General features: G+C 46.0%; 2 protein-coding genes across 3 annotated transcripts in view; one reads left to right on the top strand and one right to left on the bottom strand.

Moving 5' to 3' along the window:
* Window positions 1–16,443, bottom strand: part of USP5 (ubiquitin specific peptidase 5) — a 29,442-nt gene extending 12,999 nt beyond the window's left edge. Inside the window, exons 1-10 of one of the 2 annotated variants that reach the window (XM_033172970.1) lie at window positions 16,275–16,443; window positions 10,127–10,252; window positions 9,880–9,946; window positions 9,486–9,619; window positions 9,157–9,302; window positions 7,463–7,647; window positions 4,828–4,922; window positions 4,236–4,429; window positions 2,965–3,036; window positions 431–512 (exon numbers count right to left, since the gene is read on the bottom strand). In XM_033172970.1, coding sequence (XP_033028861.1) covers window positions 431–512; window positions 2,965–3,036; window positions 4,236–4,429; window positions 4,828–4,922; window positions 7,463–7,647; window positions 9,157–9,302; window positions 9,486–9,619; window positions 9,880–9,946; window positions 10,127–10,252; window positions 16,275–16,382 — 1,209 coding nt within the window. In that variant the 5' untranslated portion in view covers window positions 16,383–16,443. The remainder of the gene's footprint in view (window positions 1–430; window positions 513–2,964; window positions 3,037–4,235; window positions 4,430–4,827; window positions 4,923–7,462; window positions 7,648–9,156; window positions 9,303–9,485; window positions 9,620–9,879; window positions 9,947–10,126; window positions 10,253–16,274) is intronic. The other variant, XM_033172971.1, reaches the window with a different exon arrangement.
* Window positions 16,444–16,942: 499 nt separating this feature from the next.
* CDCA3 (cell division cycle associated 3) lies at window positions 16,943–22,071 on the top strand. Its single transcript, XM_033173538.1, has 6 exons — window positions 16,943–17,032; window positions 18,193–18,369; window positions 18,525–18,663; window positions 19,208–19,480; window positions 20,645–20,766; window positions 21,666–22,071. Exons 2-6 carry the CDS (start codon window positions 18,250–18,252, stop codon window positions 21,804–21,806), a joined length of 795 nt encoding a protein of 264 aa, XP_033029429.1. The 5' UTR covers window positions 16,943–17,032; window positions 18,193–18,249; the 3' UTR covers window positions 21,807–22,071.
* Window positions 22,072–22,385: the final 314 nt, after the last annotated feature.

Below are 22,385 nucleotides of genomic sequence, written 5' to 3'. Positions count from 1 at the left end.
TGTCCATATTTGGACAACTTTTCTGCTGCACTTTGTTGGAAGGAGAAAAATAATCATTTCCTTAATAACAATTTAAACAATTTATTTAACTAAAACAATAACATTATAGCATTTGTATCCATGTTTGTTAACTGATGTGGTTAAACAATTTAAAAAACAAACAAACAGAGTTTTAGCACACATGAAAAACTTAAAACAAATCCTTATTTACTGATGAATAGCCTTTGGACTATAATGTAACTTAAATAGAAAACTATCTTTAGAATGATTTTTCCTCCAGGAGCATTTTATTTTAAAAATCCAAAAAATCTGATTTAAATTTTAAAAATCCGATTAAAAAAAAAAATCATTAATTTTTACCCAGACTGCCTGTAACTGATTTAGGAAGCCTCCTTCCAAGCTCAGGGACAAATGGACTTCAAAACCTTACCTTCTGGTCCAGTTGCTGCTCTCCTTCTGAAGCGGATGGCTTTGAATATTCTCCAGAGAGTAAACCATGGCCCAGCTTGGCTCTGGAAAAGCAGATAAATTTAATCAGCCCTGGCACAGATGACAGAAGAATGACCTTGCGAGTTTTAACCTTGTAGCATGCCGAAATCTTGATGGGCATCTCCCACTTCACACAAAAGATCAGTGTTTGGGCTCCAATAGTTGGAGTGATTTGGGAGCCTCCCAGGGTCAATTGTGTTCAAGGATTTCTGCAAACAGCACAATATGTCTTTTCCAAGGAACAGGGATCTCAGGATTAGTGGTATCCAGCTTTTCCTTGGTTTACAGAATAATAAGAGCTGCAAGGGACTCTGAGGTGCAGGAATCTTAGCTAAAGCATCCATGACAGATGGCCATCCAACCTCTGCTCTTCAAAACCTCCAAGGAAGGAGAGTCCACAACCTCCCAAGGGAGACCGTTCCACGGTTGAACAGCTCTTAATGGTCAAAATATTTTTCCTGATGTTTAGTTGGAATCTCCTTTCTTGTAACTTGAAGCCAACTTAAGATAGCTTTTTCTTGTGATGTACCTTTGGCCCACGGGGCATAGCTGTCAACTTTCCCCTTCTTAAAAGGGAAATTCCCTTATTCCGAATAGGATTCCTCGCAAGAAAAGGGAAAAGTTGACAGCTATGCCACCGGGTGTTGCTGGACTACAAATCCCATCATCCCTGGCTATTGGCCATGTTTGCTGGGGCAGATGTAATTCGTTGCACAGCAACACCTGGCGGGACAAAGATTCCCCACACCTGAAACAAAAACTAATTCACACAATCCATTTTTCTTAGAAAAATGATCCCCAAAACTTGGATTTCATTTTAACAGGCTGCATCTAGACCAGGCATAGGCAAACTCGGCCCTCCAGATGTTTTGAGACTACAATTCCCATCATCTCTGACCACTGGTCCTGTTAGAAAGGGATGATGGGAGTTGTAGTCCCAAAACATCTGGAGGGCCGAGTTTGCCTATGCCTGATCTAGACACATCAAAGAAGTGTTTCAGGCAAACGTATTTTAAACTTCGTATGAGAAATCGGGTTGGCAAAAATGGAACTCCCAAGTCTTGTGCCACAGTGTTATAATGCATATACTACGCATATAAAAGACTTTTTCTTTACCAATCTAGCTATATTCTTAGATTACTAAACCCTCACAATTCTACAAAATGTGGCAGCACCACAATTGGTGCAGAATGTTTCTCAAATTGTCGCTGCTTTTGCTTAGTGAACACACACTGTTCACTGCTGAAATGTGACAGACAGTGAAGGGCCTGAACTCCAAAAGGCAGCCCCAGTAATCTAACCCAGGCACGTCCAACTCCCAAGAAACTGTGATCTACTCCCAGTATTAAAAAAACTGGCAGTGATCTACCCATTGTCATTGAAGGGAGGAGGAGCGTGCGTGGGGTGGGTGGGTGGAAGGGGAGGATTGCCCAGAGTTGTGTTTTTTGGGGGGTGGGGGTGGGGAGAGGTCAAAGTTGTAGAGCTTTTTTTTTTAGGGGGGGAAGACCAGAGTTGTTGAGCTTTTTTGGGAAGGAATGACATAAATCGCTCACCATTACCTACAACGCTAACAATACCTACAACGCTAACAATAATGTCTATAAAATTGTTGCCAGTAGGCGACAAATATACACCCATTAGATGCATCAGAGGGACAGAGTGAGGAGGGGGGCGCCCGAAGACTTTCATTATTCCTTTTTAAAAATCCAATGATCGATAAGGAGCCCGCGATTGACCGCGATCACCAGGGGATCTGCCTGTCGATCGCGGTCAACCGGTTGGATATCGCTGATCTAGCCTGTTGGAACTAGCAACAAGAAAAGGATAAAGGAGGGAAGGGCTAGAGAAACAGCAGGGAAGGAAACATGGAGAACTGGGTTGACAGAGTCACGGCCAATTGCTGTTTACAAGTGAGCTTGCATTACCTGAAAAAAGCAGTAAGCATCAACGACAATACATTCGTTTAAAATTTGCATTTTTTTAAAAAATTAACAATTTGCTGCTTAGCAGTAATCAGCTTTCCAAGAGCACTCCAGCAGATTCAAATCTCTGGGACAAATAAACGATACTCGTCTGCAGAAACTGTCAGGGCAATATGGTAGCACTGTCTGGAGAGGAGCATCAGCAGCCACTCAAGGTGCAAAAACAAGGGGCAGTAGCAAGAGAGGGAAGAAACCCCTCACTCTAGTCCCCAACCCTGCAGAGACTGGCACCCAGGGGTCTAGCAGCCTAGTTTCATAGGTGATGGGGGTGGGAGAACTGAAATGGATGTGGGTCAGGAGGGAGAAGGCCTTCTGCCATCCATCAGCTCAGACCTCTGGCAAGAGAGGGAGGAAGAAAAGGGTGTGGCGTGTGACAGAAAGAGAGAGAAGGGGTGGCTGTACCCCGCTATCAGCATGCAGCAGCCGCTGACACAAGGCTACCCCCGAGGGAATGCGGTCCATGACAGAAAGAGCCCTTTAGAGAATTACATACACTTGGGTGTTGAAGTCCTGTGTTGGATCAGCAGGAGCATTTTGGAATATTTTCTCTAGCTTGTCTACATACCTAGAATGGAAGCAAGCAAACAAACAAACAAAAAAAGAACAGTTCAGTGAACCACGGTTGCATAATTCGGAACAGCAGAGCTAGCAAGATTCAAGGGTTTTGGGGGCTCAAATAATCTCAACCTCATTTTGTTAAAATAATAATAATGCACATGTCTAGGCCTTGGAGCGGTAGAGAAACATCTCTTGCTTTTGGGTCTCTCTTGCATGTTTGGAGTTGGAATGTCCCCTTAATATGAGCTAGCTTAGGCACCAACTGAAGGATGCCAAGAGAGTAAAGCTGCCCCTCAGCTCTGAAATCTCCTTCCTCTGGAGACTGCTGTTTGGCATGGCTTCCGGAAACGGCATGTTTTCATTCCAATTGGCTTCTGATGGCCAGAAGCAGGGATGGTGGGCTTTAATCAAAGCACTGTGGCAAGCAGTTTTGTGATTGATGAACTCTCGCCCATTCCCAGTGCCTGAGATGTGGCAGGGAACACACTGAACAACGGCAACAAAACTCACTCAAAATCATTATCCGTATTTTGTAGGTCTGCTAGATTTACAAAGCTTCAGACAAGGCCCACAAATGGTTTATTTTAACTTAATTAGAAGCAGAGAGAATGAACTTGGGCTATGCTATTAGGACATGTTGATTTATTTTGAACTTTCAAATTCAAAAAATGAAGGGAGCTAAAAAGGTGTAACATACCTTGTGAATTCAAAAGATATTTTGGTTAAATCAAAATAATTTACTTTTGCTTGGTAAGGAAAATGTGTGTAAAATTTCAAAGAAATCATTAAAAATGATTGCCATTAGATTATACAATAATATTATTTTTATTGCTTCTTATTGCTTCTTATTTAGCACTGCCTGACATTTTCAGAAAGCAAAATTAAAATTCTCTGGTTTTCCAAAATCTGTTTGTGCCTCTTCATCAAACGCAGACTTACCAAGCTAAATGTTGCCTAATCACAAAAATAAAAGCAGATTTGAATTCCTCACACCCAAAAACTTATTTTTGAGACCCTTCAACTGAAGAAATTTGCAAAAATTATGTTTCACCCTCTAAAATGACACACCATACTATGCTATGCTCTCATCTCCAAAGGTATTAAGATTGCTATACTACAGGCGATATCTGCTTGCACTCTCAGAAGTGATTTAATACAATTTGCTGCAGCTACAGACACAATGGAGGCGTCTTCCAGGTCACTTACTTTCGCTGGAAATCTGGTATGCTGAACAGCACTTGCACTACTGAGTTGAGATAGCAGCTGTTTCCCAGGTTACGGATGCCTGTGTAGCCAGGGCCATAGAGTGGCTTGAGCTGAACCCCAGACTCTTGGATCAGCTCCCACTCACCAATCCGCTGGTTCATGTCAATTTCTAGCTCTGTCATCGTCTTGTCAGTCTGCGAAGAAAGAACCACAGAAAATGCTCAGAAAATGCCCCTCCCCCAAGAGTTGTTGATCCAAGGAAAATTAATGGAGTAAGTCACAACAAAGGCGGCATGTAATAAAGCTTAGAAAGAACTCAAGGGCCCTCTCCCCACTCTCCATCTGGGCTACTTGGAATTTATACTCCTAAAACACTGAATCAAAGACAGAAGAATTATTCTGGCCACAGTCCGAAATCAGGAGTTGGTAACAGGCAGTCTCTCTCCCTCTCTTCCCATTTGTTTGAAAGCCTTGGAGCTACTCCAATGGCAAATCTCATATCCCATCCTAGTGTCACATGTGGAAATCTCAAGCCCTAAGTGGCCATGAAAATCGCAGGGCAGGAAGCAACATTCCCACCGCCCCTTCTCACCTTCTGCATTTTGAGCATGTCAATCCCAAAATGAGCCAGGTGCTCAGCCAGGTTGGGGTCCAAAACCATGTCGTCTTCATCATACGAATAGACATCTACGGAGAAAGGGAACAAGGGGAGGGGAGGGGAAAACAGACAACTTTTTACCAAGTGCAACTCTGTGCTGTTCCACCTACAGAAATCCTCAGGAGCAGGGATGGCCATCTGGGGCAGCCTGGAAGGGTGAATGCTGCTTGAGCCAGCAAGATAAATTCTATCTGGTCTTCAGCAGTTCTAGCATTTTTTAAATACATGAGAAAATATGAACTATGATATTTAAACTTTCAATATTACATCTTTTTCCGCCTATTTTGCAGGATTGGTATACAATACTATTGACCCATAATTACTCAAGCTGCTTATGGGAGGGATGGGTTGCATGTCAAAATACCGTATTTTTCGCTCCATAGGATGCTCTGGACCATAGGGCGCACCTCATTTTTAGAGGAGGAAACCAGGGAAAAAAATATTTTTCTGGTTTTCCTCCTCTAAAACCCATGGGTTTTTTTTTGAGAATCAGCTCAAAGTTTTGCAGCTTTTTTTGCAAAGGGAAAAGCCCTGCTTTTTGAGGATCAGTTCAGATTTGTGCAGCTTTTGTAAAGGGGGAAAAGCATTGCTTACAAACCAGTAAGCACCAGTACAAACCAGTACAGACCAGTAAGCACCAGCAGGTAATAGGAAGCAAGGGGAAAGCAAACCAGTACAAACCAGTAAGCACCAGTACAAACTAGTACAGACCAGCAAGCACCAGTACAAACCAGTATGTACCAGCAAGTAATAGGAAGCAAGAGGAAAGCGAACCAGTACAAACCAGTAAGCACCAGTACAAACCAGTACGCACCAGTATAGACCAGTAAGCACCAGCAGGTAATAGGAAGCAAGAGGAAAGCAAACCAGTACAAACCAGTAAGCACCAGTACAGACCAGTAAGCACCAGTACAAACCAGTATGCACCAGCAAGTAATAGGAAGCAAGAGGAAAGCGAACCAGTACAAACCAGTAAGCACCAGTACAAACCAGTACGCACCAGTACAAACCAGTACACACCAGCAGGTAATAGGAAGCAAGAGGAAAGCAAACCAGTACAAACCAGTAAGCACCAGTACAAACCAGTACAGACCAGTAAGCACCAGTACAAACCAGTACGCACTAGCAAGTAATAGGAAGCAAGAGGAAAGCGAACCAGTACAAACCAGTAAGCACCAGTACAAACCAGTATAGACCAGTAAGCACCAGCAAGTAATAGAAAGCAAAAGGAAAGCAAACCAGTAAGCACCAGTAGGTAATAGGAAGCAAGAAGAAAGCAAACCAGTAAGCACCAGCAAGTAATAGAAAGCAAGAGGAAAAGTAACAGCCCCAAATGGCTGGAAAACTCAATTTCCCAGGATCCTCATTTTCCCAGGATCCTACTGTGCAAGGGGCCTGGGCGGGGCAGGAAGGGAGCTATCTCCCTTATCTCCCTCCCCATCTCCTGCAATCAGCTGTTGAGCGGGTTCCTTTCAACACTCTCTTTCCCTCTTGTTAGCCTTTAGCTCTTTCTAAAACAGAAAAAGCAGGATCTGCCTTTCCCCCCTGGACAATTTGGCTCCAGGGACCATGCATTCGCTCCATAAGACGCACAGACATTTCCCCTTGTTTTTTAGGAGGAAAAAAGTGCATCTTATGGAGCAAAAAATACGGTATGCTCCCAGCTCATGGTCGAGAAGGTCTGCCAGCTGGCAGCTGATTGGACGGACTCAGTTGTTTAAGTATGCTGATCTGGCTCTTGAAGGCCTTGCAAAACGCCTTGGTACTTGTCCTTTTTGGCTCCCAAACGCCACAAACCCAGAAGTGAGTGTTCCGATTTGCGAACGTTTTTTGGAAGCCGAACATCTGACATGGCTTCCAATTGAGTGCAGGAAGCTCCTGCAGCCAATCGGAAGCCGCGCCTTGGTTGTCAAACGTTTTCGGAGGTCGAACGGACTTCCGGAACGGATTCCATTTGACAACCAATGTACGACTGTATGTCCAAAATATATATCTCTCATTAACTGTGAAGCACCTATGTTTGATAACAGCGATCCTGCAAGGCAGTGGAGGTTTAGGTTCAGAGTTTTCCTTCTTCTAGAGGGGCTACCTTCCTAGGTTGATGATCCCGATCTGCCCCTCACTTCCTCCACTAAGTAAAGCCTGCTTTTCAGGGACCAAATCGTGAACTGAAATGTGAGTAAAATTTTTTGTTACTTTACTCAGAAAGACTCTTGTGTCTTATGTTAATGCATATTGTATTATTTATATGATGTCAGCCGCTCTGAGCCCGGCTCTGGCCGGGGAGGGCAGGGTAAAAATAAAAATTTGTTGTTGTTGTTGTTGTTGTTGTTGTTGTTGTTTTAAGAGGGGTCAAATGGGACACCAGGAAATAATCTTAACTAAGAGATTCTAGCTTAACTAACTAGCTTCCAGCTATATTGAGGGGAATTTGCTCTGCTATATCACTTCACTAGCGCGAGTGAGGGAAGGATAATACTTCTTCAATACATCCTTTCCTATTATCCTTAACATTCCCACATTGTCAGGACAGAGACTGGCCGCAGCCTCAGCTAGACGCTTTGCTCACCAGCTCCATCAGGAGTGATTGTTCCCAGCTTCACGGCCAACGGGTAGCCCGTTTCCCGGTAATGTTCCACTGCGTGGTTGTTGCCCCCGCTGCCGTCAAAGTAGCGTCGCCCACACAAGATGGAGCCATCGGTCATGTTGAGCCACAGGTTCTCGCGCATGTCGCACTTGCTGCACTTCCAGCCACTGGCAATGGAAACAAGTGGGGGATCAGCGACTTCTCTCAGCCACTGCGACTTTCAGCCCACTAGGAAGCAGGCAGGAAGGCAGCCATTGTACATGCAAGCCCGGGCATAGGGACACACGCAAGCCTGTCTCCTTCCTGGAGAACTTGCGGGCTTGCATCCTGAACGTGAGTGACCGCAGAGAAGGTGCGAAGGGCCTCAGGTGAGAGGAGGCAGGAAGACTTGGCAAGTGTCAAAGGAGCTCTGCCCTTCCTCCCGCTACGGGACTCAGCAGAGGGATGGAGAAATAGGAGCAGCCTGGGAGTCATTTTGGACTCACAGCTGTCCATGGAGGCGCAGGTCAATTCTGTGTCCAGGGCAGCTGTCTACCAGCCCCACTTGGTACGCCGGCTGAGACTCTACCTGCCCGCAGACTGTCTCGCCAGAGTGGTGCATGCTCTAGTTATCTCCCGCTTGGACTACTGCAATGCGCTCTACGCGGAGCTACCTTTGAAGGTGACCTGGAATCTACAATTAATCCAGAATGCGCCAGCTAGACTGGTGACTGGGAGTGGCTGCTGAGACCAAATTACACCGGTCCTGAAAGACCTACATTGGCTCCTAGTACATTTCCGAGCACAATTCAAAGTGTTGGTGCTGACCTTTAAAGCCCTAAACGGCCTTGGTCCAGTATACCTGAAGGAGCGTCTCCACCCCCATCGTTCAGCACGGACACCGAGGTCCAGCTCTGAGGGCCTTCTGGCGGCTCCCTCACTACGAGAAGTGAGGCTACAGGGAACCAGGCAGAGGGCCTTCTCGGTAGTGGCACCCGCTCTGTGGAACATCCTCCCATCAGATGTCAAGGAAATAAATAATTATCTGACTTTTAGAAGATATCTGAAGGCAACCCTGTTTAGGGAATTTTTTTATGTTTGATGTTTTAATGTGTTCTTAATATTCTGTTGGGAGCCACCCAGAGTAGCTGGGGAAACCCAGCCAGAATAAGCGAGGTATGAATAAATAAATAAAAATTCTTATTGTATTATCATTGTCAGAAAACTATCCCCGACTCAGCGCGGCGTGGTGCAGGGGCTCTCAGGATGTTACAGAAAGCCCCAGTCCCACCTTGCCAGCAGTTCCTCCTCTAGCAGCGGGAGGAGTGGTGAGGCATCCAGCGAGGAGGGGGAGGTCTCTCAGGGGGAAAGGAGCCGAGGCTCTGGGGATGCACGAGAGACAGCACTCACACAGTTCAGCAGGTGATACAGGGGGAGTGCAACTTCCGTTGCCCCAAAGGCGTCATGGGGTGAAACGAAAAGATGGGAGGCGGGGTTTTCGTATCCCTAAGCTCTTTTGTTGGGGAACATTCCCGGATTCTGACACCGCTTGATACAGACATGAACTTTTTAGCTCTGCACTGTACATAGTTTGCACAATAAAAACCTTAAAGGAAACAGCAGGGTTCTGGCTGCTTACTCATGAGCAACTAACTGAGAACCTTACAATTATGCTGAGACTTTGCAATCAAACTCACCAAGGAGGGATACGCACAGGATTCTGGAGCTGCTGCAGTGAGAAGGCATGCCTTGACACACGCCGAACTTCCCCATCCCAGGCCTGCACCTCCTGCTTCCGTGAGGCAGAGTCTGCTGTCAGAATCGCTTCAATTGCACTAGAAATCTGAGCGGCCAAGAGGAGAGGGTCAGTCTTCCACAGTTTCCTAACCCACCCACATGCATTGCACCTGCAGACAGAGGCACCTCAATACTTCCCCACCCCCCAAGCCCCAGTACTTGGCCTTTCTTCTGCCCCCAACAAACAATCCAGGACCGCCCCCCACCCCTGATAAAACAGAGAGCCTACCCTGTCCTTGACCATATCTGGTAGACCCTCCAGTCCATCTCGAGGAATATCCAAGTGCTCTGGTAAAATGACTATTTTGACATATTCATCATATTCATATTTCTCCTCCGGGATGTCAAACCCACCTTCCACGCCTGCCAAAAGCGAAGCAGAACAGCAGCGAATGAGAGGTGCAGGAGACAACATGGTAAGATCAGGAAGCAGAAGTCTGAGCCAAACACTAAACTCCACATCATTGGACACCCCCCCCCCCCAGCTTAGGACATGTGTGATCTAAAAGGGAGTGGAAAATACCAGCTTTCCTGCAGTCTTCACTACTAGGAAAACTGTAGCCCAAATATACGCAAGGACTTCATCCTCAGGGTACCAGAGAGGAGCAGGGATAGTTGCTTACCAATAGCTAGACGCGTTGGTTTCTTCCTAGGAGGATCTCCAGAGCTGGAGTTGGTATCTTCTTCTTTCTGGAGCAGTCAAGAGGAAGGTAGTTAGGAAGCCATCCCAAAGACAGGGCCATAGCCCACAAGGCAGTAGCCATTGGGACCTGGACTTTCTTCCCCTGCTCAGAAAGTTAAAACACGCGAACCCCACTTTCTCAGCTCAAGCAGTTCAAGCGCATAAGGTAGAAAGCCAGCTATTCTTACCAACTTGCGTGTCTTCTTAAGATGTAGATAAACTCGCTGACCTGTTTTCTCATAATGCTTCCCCACATACTGCTTTCCAAAGCCCAGGAATGTGTTCATGCAAATATACAAGCCTCCATCAGACTCCTGTAGAATAGAAATACGAGGACATTCAACAGGTATGGGGGTTGAGGGGGGTTGATGAGTCTTCAGCGCCATGAGCAGGGGTCAGCAAACATTTTCAGCCCTGGGCCGGTCCACTGTCCGTCAGACCTTGTGGGGGGCCGGACTATATTTTGAAAAAAAATATATGAACGAATTCCTATGCCCCACAAATAACGCAGAGATGCATTTTAAATAAAAGCACATTCCACTCATGTAAAAACACCAGGCAGGCCCCACAAATAACCCAGAGATGCATTTTAAATAAAAGGATGTAAAAACACGCTGATTCCCGGACCGTCCGCGGGCCTGATTTAGAAGACGATTGGGCTGCATCTGGCCCCCGGGCCTTAGTTTGGGGACCCCTGGCCATGAGTAATCCAACTTTTTTTTTGAAACAACAATATCACAAAGATTCTATGCCCCCTAAAGTTAAAAGGCCGCAGCCTAAGTTATCCAAATGTATTCCATCTGCAAATCTCTCGTTTTAAACAATTTCTTAAAAGATTCCAGGCTCTTTGCCACCCAACTTCCAAGCACATCTGTGCAATCTTCAGGAAGCTGAGTTCTACACCCAACACTACATTATGTGTTGTTGTTTTTCTGCATTCTTCATAATTGGAGCCTAAAGGCAGCCCAGTCTACAAACTGGATTTGAAAACCAAATCCAGCTGCACAGTCCACACTGGAGTGGACCAGATTCTGCAAGCGGGGAAGTCAAATGTTTGCATGTGTCCCCCCCGGTTTAAATTAAAAGCCTGCAAAGTTAAGTGTGCCAGTGAGAAGGCTAGACTGAAACCATTGTGCCAACATACCAGCTTGATATGTGCATGGGAGATCTGAAGTGGAACATAATTCAAGCCATTCAAACCGAAGTGGTTCAAATGAGAGGTCTGCGTCACGTTTTGTACCTTGTCTTTAATATGGAGGATTTCCAGGTTTGAGGCATTTTCGGTGTGAGGCTGCTTCCTCCCTGATCTATCTTTCAGTTATCATTTTCCGTAGCCTACCCAGCCAATGATGTTTTGGAGACAAGAGGAACCAGAACCACACACACATTATTCTAAGGTCGAGTTCATATAAAACAAATCATATCAAAGTGTGAACACACAAATGTATTCAGAGGAAAAATCGCAGCCGCTTTTGTTCCGCCTCTGGTCCTCCTGCTGCTGAACTATCCGTTACCAGTAGCTAAGTCACGGTTTGGCTTAGTGTTATGTTTGAACTAGGGCTTGTGGTTTGTATCCCTCAGACAAACCACCAGAAAGTTAGTCAAGATCATACCTTGGCTGCAGCTCGTGGTTTGTGTGGAGCGAGACAAACCACGAGCCTTAAAACCAGGCTTCCTCAAACTTGGCCCTCCAGATGTTTTTGGCCTACAACTCCCATGATCCCTAGCTAGCAGGACCAGTGATCAGGGATGATGGGAACTGTATTCTCAAAACATCTGGCGGGCCGAGTTTGAGGAAGCCTGCTTAAAACCAAGCCAAACCATGGCTTCAATCTGGGTAGCTCAGCAGCAGCAGAACTCAGGGAGAAGCAAAGCAGCTGTGATTTTGGCTGTCAGTACCCACATGCTTGTAAGTTCCTGCTTAGCTAGGGTCTGGTTTAGTGCCTAAATGCGAGTATGAGCATGCTACAGATTCATGCAGTGATTTGATACTTGCTATTATTATTTTTAAACACTTCCTGAGACATCAAAGACCCAAGGAAAAAGCTTAAAAGTTTTGAGTAAAGCGTAACTATGAAGATTGAGAAAGAGACACGTCATTTGGTGTGTTCTTCTGCATTGCCTTTTACCCCTTTGTAACTCGATATTGCTCAGGGCTGGCTTACAATTGTCAGTCTTGTATAGATGCCTACTTGGACATATGAACTGCATATAATCTATCTATTCATTAAAGCTACGAATGATGTCATATTTTTGTTGTTATTGTTAGCCTATGATTTTTCTATCCTCCCCCTCCCCCTGGTTATATTTGCAATTTTTTATTTTATTTCATGGGCCGGCTTTCTGCACAGAGGTTAAGGATGCTATTCAAGGCAGATCGGTTATCGATCCGTTTTTCTTCCAATTCCACAAATCCCAGCACGGACAGACACTCGCTCAAGATGAACCAGCCTCCTGGGCATCTTTGCTCCCAGGAAAGTGGCAGGCAGATAAAGGGCAGCAAGGAAGGGAGAAGAGATGAAGCTGATCTTTGGAGAAGACTCTCTTTCAGGCCAAGCAGTCTCTGTGCTATCACAATCATTCTGTGAAGGAGAGAAAGTTGCCAGCCTACTCCTATATTCCTGGTTTCTGCTTGCTGAGTAATAGTTGCTGTCTGGCTCCGTATGCAGCTGTGCTCCACCCTCAAACATCTGACCTGCTGCCAGGAATCACCCTCCTTAGGCAGACACTGGACTGCTAGCCTCCCTCCCTCCTGTGATCTAGGCTGCTTTTACTGTCCAGGAAGCAATACAATATTAATCTCAGTGAACAACCAGTGCTCTCCCCTTTTATCCCTGCTGACTGGGTGTGTATCCAGTGTTAAAAATTCAGATATATAAGCTGTGCGCCAAATGGATCCTTAAACCAAGGTTGCAGTCGCCAAAACAGAAAGTCTAATTGCTATTTGGGGGCAAGACAGCGCTTAAGTCTTATCTTTTAAATGATGGATCGAATGCGATTATGATTTAAACATCTGGCTAGTTCAGATGGCAACCTTGAGCTAGGTTAAGAACTTTTAAGAGCTTAAAGAAGAAATGTCCCTTGATTCAGGGACAGTCCACATGTATGGTCCTATTCCTACCTCTTTTTTTCTTAATGGTGACTGCTTCTGCTCAGGCTGCACAGAAAAAGTATTTTGGTGCCAGAAATTCATACTGATTGTGCAGAAAATAAAATATAACTGATAGAATTCTAAAGGCTGGGGGATTAGTGTGTGAAAACAGGCAAGATCCAAGGATCCCCAGGTATGCACCTCCTGCTGGTGGAGACATCAGGTGCCATCCTGGTGCCCAGGCATCTTCACTTGGTCACAAATGGTCAAAAGCCAGATGCAAAATGTGCCTGGCTAATTTCGAACACTGAGTGTGTCCTCATTAAAAATAGCTACAGCATATTCTTTTGAGGAAATCTGGTTATCACAATAAATCCTAATCAATTGGTGAAACTGAACCTGGGGAAGAACTTCGGTTGCTTAGAAAGTATATGCAGGATTTTTTACAACTTGTAAAAGCTGGTTTTAAATTAATTGGATAATTCTGACAGTTATAACAGTGAACCGAGTAACAGGCACAGCGCAAGATTTTCTGAACACATCCTTCAATAGCAATTTGTATTAGGCACCATGAAAACACCCAAAGATGGATAAATCTCAGGTAGCTGCTGTTTCTCAAACTCTTCCCTGCAAGGTAGAACATGGTTTGAAGTGTGTGTGGCGAAGCATCCCTATTCTGAGATCGAACATTTTGTTTCCATTAATTCTTAAAAGCAGATCAGTCTTTTTATTAGAGGATGTTTGATTCCAAATCTACCTACGGACAGTACTGCTGCATATCATTTTCAGGAAATTTGGGTCCATGTGCAAGATTGTAATGGGCAACAGTAGAAATATGGCATTCAAGTCCTTTCTGGGATTGAAATTTAAAGTAGTGTTAAACTCAAACATAGCAGACAACAGCACCTGTTTCTGAAAAAATACAGATTTTTATTTAATATACAGTAATCCCATCAAGATGCATGGTGCTTTAAAACAGTATAGCAATTGACCATTGTCACCTAGATCCCAAATTACAGATAAGGAGGCCTTGAAACCAACTGCTCGAGACAGATTTTGTGAGATCTGAACGCTTATCCCTATCTTGACAATATGTGTGGCATTAGTTCTGTACTGGTGAATGCGAACGTGCCAAGTGGCAGACATCACCCTGTCAGTGTCAAAAATCACTCTACAGCCATCTCTCGATGACACAGGGCCTTTCCTGACGACTACCAGCTAGTCTCAAATGCCCCTTTTCTGATCATTTTTGTTGTGAGGGATTCATTATGTCTCCCCAGAATTTCTGTTGCAGGAATGTTGTATTTTCACAAGACTCAAACTGCAACACACTGTTGCTGGGAAATTATTCTTTCCCCAGCTAGTAGAAACAATCTATGTTTGGAGAGGCCTGGAATGTGATAATGCAAATGAGAACCTGTCCGACAGGGTCCCTAAAGCTGCCAATTATTGCAACCAAACAGCCCTGGTCAAGTGCCTCAAACAATCCCTTCCTACCCATTTATAGAGGTTTGTAGGGAGTTAAGAAAAAGGAGGCTACTCTCTTGTTGTTTAGAAGAGACTCATTCTTCTGGCCCATCTAGTCTAGCACACTGTTCTCACAGTGGCCAGCCCATATGCCCAAGCTGATTTTTCAAGGAGACGCTCCTGGTCGTTCCATGACCAGAGGATTGCCAGTTGGTGCCAACATGAAAGCAAGCGATCTCTGTAACTGTTCCCACTCTCTGGAACGCCCACCTTTAGCCAATTTGTGAGATGGAGGCAGTAATGACCTCAGAGCACCAAACATACTGACACTCTCCATGACTCTTAATTTTTGTTTTGTACACTGCTCAGCTTTATCTGTGATATACTGTTGTGTTCAGTTTATATCTATTTCCTAGGAAATTACATTGAATGCAGTGTTATTTTTAAAAATAATTTTTATATAAACTACTTAAGAGATTTTTTCCATTGTTGTTATTACATAGAATCATAGAAGGTTCGTCTTCATTATACATCTTTAGACACCAGATGAAAATGTTCCTCTTCAACCAGATCTTTGACTGATCAACATTCTATGTCCTTTTAAACGTGTTTGGACAGGGAAGGTATTGTTTGGTTTCCTTCTTGTTTTTATTATTTATTTTGTGTTCTTAGTCTATATTTTTAGGCTGTGAATCACCCTGAGATCTTTAGATGAAGGGCAATATACAAATTTAATAAAATAAAAATAAAAATAACAGAATTGTAGAGCTGGAAGGGGCCATGAGGGTCATCTTCTAGTCTAGCCCCCTGGGATGCAGGAATCTTTTGCCCAACATGGGGCTTGAACCCGCAACCCTGAGATTTAAGAACCTCGTGCTCTACCGACTGAACGATTCCAGCTTAGGATAAATTGTGTGTGTAGTTGTTATAGAATGGAAACCAACCAAACTATATTTTTTTTAAAACTATGAAAAGAAAACAAACAAAACAAATAAGCAAGGAAGCAAACAAACAAATGAAGACCTCTGATGTCTTGTGAGGTCTAACCAGAGGCTCAGGACCTTGTCGCATCAATCCCATGTAAAAGGTGTGGCTGCAGAGCCAGTGATGCAGCACACGTGCGATTCGAAATTGAGAGGCCTGACGTTGCCCTTTCTCCCCGCCCCAAAGGACTTCGGGATTTGCAGTTTTCGGGGAGGGGTCGCCGCCGCCAAGCACACAGATAAGAGGGACTCCGCTTCCCAGCATGCCCCGCCCCGATAGTTCCAGAGACTTCAGTAGTCCGGCGAAGGGCAGCCGTACAGCCGGCAGCCGGGCGCGAGAACTACAGCTCCCAGCATGCCGCTTTGAAGCGCCCAGGCCTCGTATCTCTTTAGAACGGCTGAGGCGGCCCGTCAGCGGGATAAGGGGAGCGGCCGCGGCCAGGAAAACGGCGGGGTGGGGCGCCCGCAGGCAAGGCGCGGGCATAAGTCAAGAGGAACGCGGCGGCTCCCGCAGAACTACAATCCCCAGTAAGCCAAGCGTATTTCAAAAAACTGAAAAAAGAAAAAGGTGACTGGGCCGCAGAGCCTGCTGGGACCTGTAGTGCTCTTTCGGCTTCCTGGCAGCAGGTTCGAAAGGGACGACGCGCCCTGGGAAAAATACAAGTCCCATGGTACCTTGCGCCCGGCTAACGCTAACCTCCTCCCCTCACCCCACTCCCAGAGCCTGGGCGGTCGGAGTCTGCGGCGACAACGGGGGCTCCCTCTGGCGCCCGGCGCTTTCGTACGGGAGCTTACCGGAGTGTCGAAGGAAAAGGCGCACTCATCCTTATGGACGCGATCTCCGGCCTTGGGCACCCGGATGGATGGCAGTACAGAGAGTAGCGCTTCACTCAGCTCCGCCATGACAGCTGCTTTTTCCGACTCCTCCCACAGCAAGGTCCTACCAATCAGAGAGCGACATACCCCAGGCTCCACTAGCCAATGAGGACAGGCACGAAGACGAACGCTAGGACGCGCGGTGCTTTGTTTGGTTCGTCCTCCTCATCTACCTTTCCCCGCCTATCAGCGGTTTAGTTCTAAACGGACATCCTCCTAATCCAATAAGAATACTAGGCGACCCTTCCGACAAATAGAAACGTTCGGTTTCTTTTTTAAAAAACTCCGCCCCAATAATATTAGACTTCGAGGTGTGCTATTGGGTGGTGGGCTTTTGTATTTGCCCGAATTAGCCAATAAAATAGCGTCGGCTCTGTGGTCCGCCCTGTCTTATAATTGATTGACAAACACTCCACCAATAGAAGGCCAATATAGGAGGCGCACGCTTTCAACTTTCCAGTTAAAAAGAAAAGAGGGTGGGGAGAAGGAACTTGGGAAACGGGATTGACGTCACCTTGAGCAGCTCCGAGGAGCGCTGCGAGTTGAGTGACGGGAGTTTGATCCATTCAGGGCTGCCGCGTGGCGGCGCTGGTCGACTGTGGGGGGGGGGGGAAGGCGGGAGATTCGAATTGCAGTCATCAGAGTTGGCCCTCGGAGCGTCGGACGGACGAAAGCAAGTGAGTCGCATATAGTGGGGACGTAACTCGGGTGGTGGGAAGAAAGGCAGCTAGGATACCTGGCGAGAGTCGGGACCCCACGGGGAAGGTGGTTATGGACTTAGCGAGCTTAGCTAGGACTCGGGTCCGCAGAGGTCCCTGCACAGAAAAAGCTAGCAGCTAAGGGAAAAGACCCACTTTCACCTGACAACTAGCCTTCTACGTGCAAGATATTATTATTATTATCATCATCATAATCATCACTATCATTATCTATACTACACCTTTTTCCCTGACAAGGGCTTTAAGGTGGACTTCAGAAGATTAACATGATATGTCCTTTTAAACGTTGTTGCGGGAGTGGGGTTATATTTTTATTGTGTATTATGTGTTTTCATATTGTTCAATTATGTTGTGAACTGCCCTGGGATTTTCCAATGAAGGGCAGCATACAAATTTAATAAATAATAATAATAGCAAGAACAGCTAAAACATATTGGAGGGGAATCATTTTAAAAAATTAATAGCATTAAATTATATTTTGTGTGTGTGTGTGTGTGTGTGTGTGTGTGTGTGTGTGTATGTAGTGCTGGTTTTAATGTATGTATTTTTGAGTTGCTTCAAATTGCTGTGGCCAAAAAAAGAGAGAGACTAATGGTGATAACATATAGTGACTTATATTAAAGAGTGTTCAGTCATGTGAGCCCCCTTCACCTGCAGTCTGAGGTGCTGCTACCCCTTCATTGAGAGCTATATGGAATTCGAGAGGTTTCTACTGGGTGTTATGGGAATGCTAATATCTTCCTCAGTACTTCCCCCTTGATTTATGCTGGCTGGCAGTGCTATTTTTCCAGAAAAAGAGGTGCCGGAACCCACCAGGATCGCTTCTCTTATTCTCTTATACAGTAATGGCAATGGCACCCACCTGAGAGGTGCCGGAACTGAGTTCTAGTGAGTTCCAGCTTTAAAAAAAGCCCTTCTGGCTGGTAATCTAGAAACCCCTTAAGGGAGACGGTGCCAGGATTTCATTATGGCTTCTCCTATGCTTTCTTCATCCTGCAATGCTTTGGGGTAGCAGGCCTTTTAAAACTGAGGGTAGCCTTTGATTTAGAATATTATACTGCTGGTGACCCTTTTCCTGGATTGTAACTCAACATGTCGAGTGACTCTTCTTTCTACAGAAGTCTTGGTCAGCAGAAGAATTGCTCTGAGGATTGCTGTGTTCACTGCCTGCTGTCATGGGGGCTTCCGAGAGCTCTCCAACAACACCCACCTGCAAGCCTCTGCTGAATAAGCACCTGCAACACGTTAGCGATCCACGCTCACCTACAGCTGGGATCCTGAGAACTCCCATAGAGGTACAGGGAGACCTTGATACCCATCTTTCAACACCTCTCTAAAGCGGCATGACTTAGCATGTTGTCCCTTCCTCTTTCCCCATCCCCTTCCTGTTATTTGTTGCTCTAACTTAGTTCACACAGGCTGAGGCATGCTCATATTCATTGTTCCTTAGGTGGAAAGCTCCCCGCAAGTGAGTCCCCTGTCCGATCCAAAGGATGTTGGCTTGGTACCTAACAACCAGAATCTTAGCTGCGACCCTCGTTCCCCAACACCTGGTGTCTCGCGTACTCCCATGAAACCTGTGGAGCCAGGTAAGTGGGGATGTGATACCCAGTAACCCTAATGAGCACAGTGCAGAAAAATGGGACCTTTGATTTTCCAGGGTTGAGAACTGCCGCTCGGCAGAATGGTTCCCAAGAACTATAGTGAGAAATGTTGGCTGCTCTTTCCTCTCTTTGAGGAAAGAGCTGAGTGGACTCAAAGCCATCATCTGTTTAGGAAAAATTTTAATGTTTGATGTTTTATTGTGTTTTTAAATTCTGTTGGGAGCCGTCCAGAGTGGCTGGGGAAACCCAGCCAGATGGGCGGGGTATCAACAACAACATCATCATCATCATCATCTTGCCAAAGATGGCTCTGCTCTTGTGTTGCCTCAAACTCGGAGGTGAAAACATGTGGTTCCTGCTGGAGGTTTATCGAAGATGTTTTTCCTGGCATAAGATTTCACATTTATTTATTTGGTTTATGAGTCATATAAAAAATTATTCTTTAGGCAAGATGCACAGCAAAACAGGTGAAATTTAAAACAAACCAGACAACTCATATTCTCAGTTCTGTGATTTTCCTCCTTTCCAGACACCATAAACTGTCTAGTGAAGCAACTTAGCAGAGTCTTTGTAGCAGAGGACTTGGAGGGAGATATCTTTCTGGAGGAGTGTTGCCGTGAAAGCCAGAAGTCTGAAGCTGCCCTTGTGACAGAGGAGGCTTCTAGGGGAAAAGATTCTCCAGGAGAAGCATCCCAGGAGAGTCCCCTGTGGGCAGAGGAGATAAATGAGCCGCAGCCCTCCAACGCTTCTGCTGCAGCTGCAACAAGAACAGCTCCCCCTGTTGGTGTTCTTCATCCAACAGGTAAGGCTTTGATCATTCCAGGCAGTGCCTCTAGTCAATTGCTGTCATGGGCAGGTTGGATGCAGAGGAATGGGAGGAGGCACCAGCTGGTGAGCCCCCCAAGCGAAGAAGGCTCGGAGCCCAGGAAGTGGTGGTGGGACAACAGTGGGTGGGAGGGAGAAGACTGGGAAGAGTGTCAGAAGCTGAAGAGGTAACATGGCTTAGTGAGCTGTGAGAGTCTGTGGCCGAGAGAAGTCCAGAATCAGTTGCAGATGCTGAACAGGAGAGTGGAATGAGGGAGGCCAAGAGGCAGAGGTGAGTCCAGCTGGTGAAGAGACACAGGTGTCTCCTTCTCCTGCTGCAACATACTCCCTTCCACCCCTGTCTCCCAGAACCAGAAGAGGCATGCAGAGGGTGGAGGTGGGGTTTGTTGCATGCAGGCGCAGTATCTGTTTGCTTGGGGGGGGGGAGACAAACCTTGGCAAGGAGGGGACTTAGGCTGTGGGGAGGCAGGGACCCCCAGTCTCAGCAACCGCTTCATGGGGGAAAGAACCGTCAGAGACGAGTTGCTGTGCTCATTAGACCTGGCACTCCTTTGCAAACTGTGGCTAGCAAGAGTTAATTCCAACTTGCATGGTGTGATTTACTGCTGGCTTGCTCATGACACTTCCTGTTCAGAGGGGAGTGAGGAACAGGAATTTACGGGGGCAGTTGGGGGGGGCAAGGATGTTTGTGTGTAAACGCATATTTTTGGGTGTGCAGTTGTAGCAGTGTAAGCTGGTGGTTACTGTGAAAGGTATGGGGGGAACTAGTGCTGGCCCCCACTCCTGTCAAACAGTGTCTCCCATGCATGCAATTTGCAAATCAGGCTTGGTTTAAAACTAAATGCTGGATATGAGGCAAAGTGTTCCATCTCTGCTAGCTTCTTCTTGGGAGACCCCAAAGGGAAAATGGAGGAACACAGTGCAAGCTGCTGGTTGGCTGGCGAAAACAAAATGTGCTCTACTCTACGTCTTTGTGTGTCCCAGACTGTGTGGAGGTGGAGAAGGGGTGTGTCAAAGCTCTTGCACTTCCATTTTGAGAAATTGTAGAGTTGCTGAGGGTCATCTAGTCCAACCCCCTGCAATGCATGAATGCTCCATACTAAATTTTCATTGATTTGTTCTCTGCCCTTTTCTTTTCAAGGTAGCAAAACGACAAGGCACAGAGCCAGCAGCAAGATACTGGCAATGTCAACAGGCGCTGGACGTTCTCCCCTAAGTGTCTTGCAGGATGACAATTCCCCAAATTCCCTTGCTTCTCATCAGGTGATGTATGCGGAAGGAAGTCTCTCTACATTTCCACTGACCATAAAAGCTAGGAGCTCTGACACGCCTCTACTGTATTTCTGGGGCTTGGATTCTCAGTTTCAGCAGCCGGAGCAAGAGCTGATTGCTTGGTGCCTCTCCCATCCTATTAGTTTTGTTAGTCCCTCCAGCTTCAAGTGAGATTGTGTATACAGTATCTGAAACACCATTGGAAAAGCCTGCAAACACTCCCCTAAACCTCTGGAAACCCTTTGGAAAAAAATCAGCAGCACTTACCAGATGCCAAACTCCACCACAATTGCCCCCTCCAAACTTCCTTGTTCAAACTCCCAACTCTCCACAGACCTCAATGGTTGGTGTAAGGGCTCCTGGGATTGCACGGTGCTGTTTTTGCACCTTTTTTACCTTTCTGGGCTCTTTCAGCGCCATTTTTGCCATTTTAAAAGTCACATCCATGTTTGGTGTGATGCATGCATGCATGTGCAGCCATGCATCAATTGAATGAGCGTAAATTGAGTTGTTGCCTGTACTTTTCTTCCTAAAACTCAACTGAGTTCTAAGGCACAAAATAAGAGGCCACCACAGCTGGGGGATAAAATCTCATCACTTTTACTGCCTATCTGGTCTAGCTAGACCCTGGCAGCTTGGCCTCCTCTGACAGGGGAAGCACAGCAGGAGAAATGAGGCCGGTGGGTGTTTCTGTGTTTGTCTGTTTGCACAGAAACACGCTGAGTTCTTGACCTTTTCTCTCTCGCTGGATATCTTTTTATTAAGTAAATGCCCTCTCTCCTGACTTGTCACTGGTTGTTCCTATCTAGGGGTGGGAGCAATTGTGTGCCCTGGTGTCTCTCCCACCCCCCATCTCAATATGGCAACATCTTGTTTTTCCTTCTCTTCAGAGTAAGAGGCGACCATCAGTGGCAGATAACCAAGGAGAGCGCAAAGAAGGCGTGTTAAATTCTGGACGGGGCCTCAAAACAGGCTTCTACAGCTGGGATTCCTTGAACAAAGAGAATCGGCGCCATTTGGTTGAAAACTAATCTCCTTCAGATGCTCCAGGAATTCCTGGCCCCTGGAAGCTGCAGGAAGGAAACTGAAGACTCGAGGACTGTGGGCATATCGTGGGAAATGCAGCCTTTGCCTCCCTGGTAACTGGTTTCCCTCTCACTGCTTCTGTCCTCAGTAAAGGAGTTGCCCTATATATATATCTCTCTCTCTCATCTCTAGCTTCATATTTATGTTTTATATTGTACAGACTCTAGTAGGTACTTTCCTCCTGAAATGTCTTTGCTGCTATCAACTTTCTGTCTTGTGTGGAAAATAAACTTTCGCTTTTGATTGAGACGGCGGCTCTTTGGTATTTTGCAACCTGCTGGGAGGGGGGCTAGTGAACTGTGGTGTTTTTTTGTTGCATTCTTAAGTCCAAAGGGAGGAAAGTTTTCTCAAATGATGCAGCTCGAGCCAGTTTGTCTGATGTGTCACTTTTATTTTGCCTGGGGCTATAAAACTCCTGTATGGTACAATTACATTTCAAAGCAGTGGCTAAGAGGAATCTAGCAGATGCTGGAGAGGGGGAAAGTGTACACAGCGGGTAAGAAAGTGCAGGGTGGCAGCACTGA

Source organism: Lacerta agilis, chromosome 16, assembly GCF_009819535.1.
Source record: "Lacerta agilis isolate rLacAgi1 chromosome 16, rLacAgi1.pri, whole genome shotgun sequence".
NCBI classification, from domain to species: domain Eukaryota; kingdom Metazoa; phylum Chordata; class Lepidosauria; order Squamata; family Lacertidae; genus Lacerta; species Lacerta agilis.
Note: the sequence above shows the minus strand (reverse complement) of the source record. Positions and strands in the feature narration are given on the sequence as shown.

What these genes read in the sequence shown, in the direction of transcription:
- CDCA3 (XM_033173538.1), top strand. Translation starts at nt 18,250, where the DNA reads ATGGGGGCTTCCGAGAGCTCTCCAACAACACCCACCTGCAAGCCTCTG. An exon ending in TGGTGTTCTTCATCCAACAG is followed by an intron (nt 19,481 to 20,644) that starts GTAAGGCTTTGA and finishes TTTCTTTTCAAG; the next exon opens with GTAGCAAAACGACAAGGCAC. An exon ending in ATTCCCTTGCTTCTCATCAG is followed by an intron (nt 20,767 to 21,665) that starts GTGATGTATGCG and finishes CCTTCTCTTCAG; the next exon opens with AGTAAGAGGCGACCATCAGT.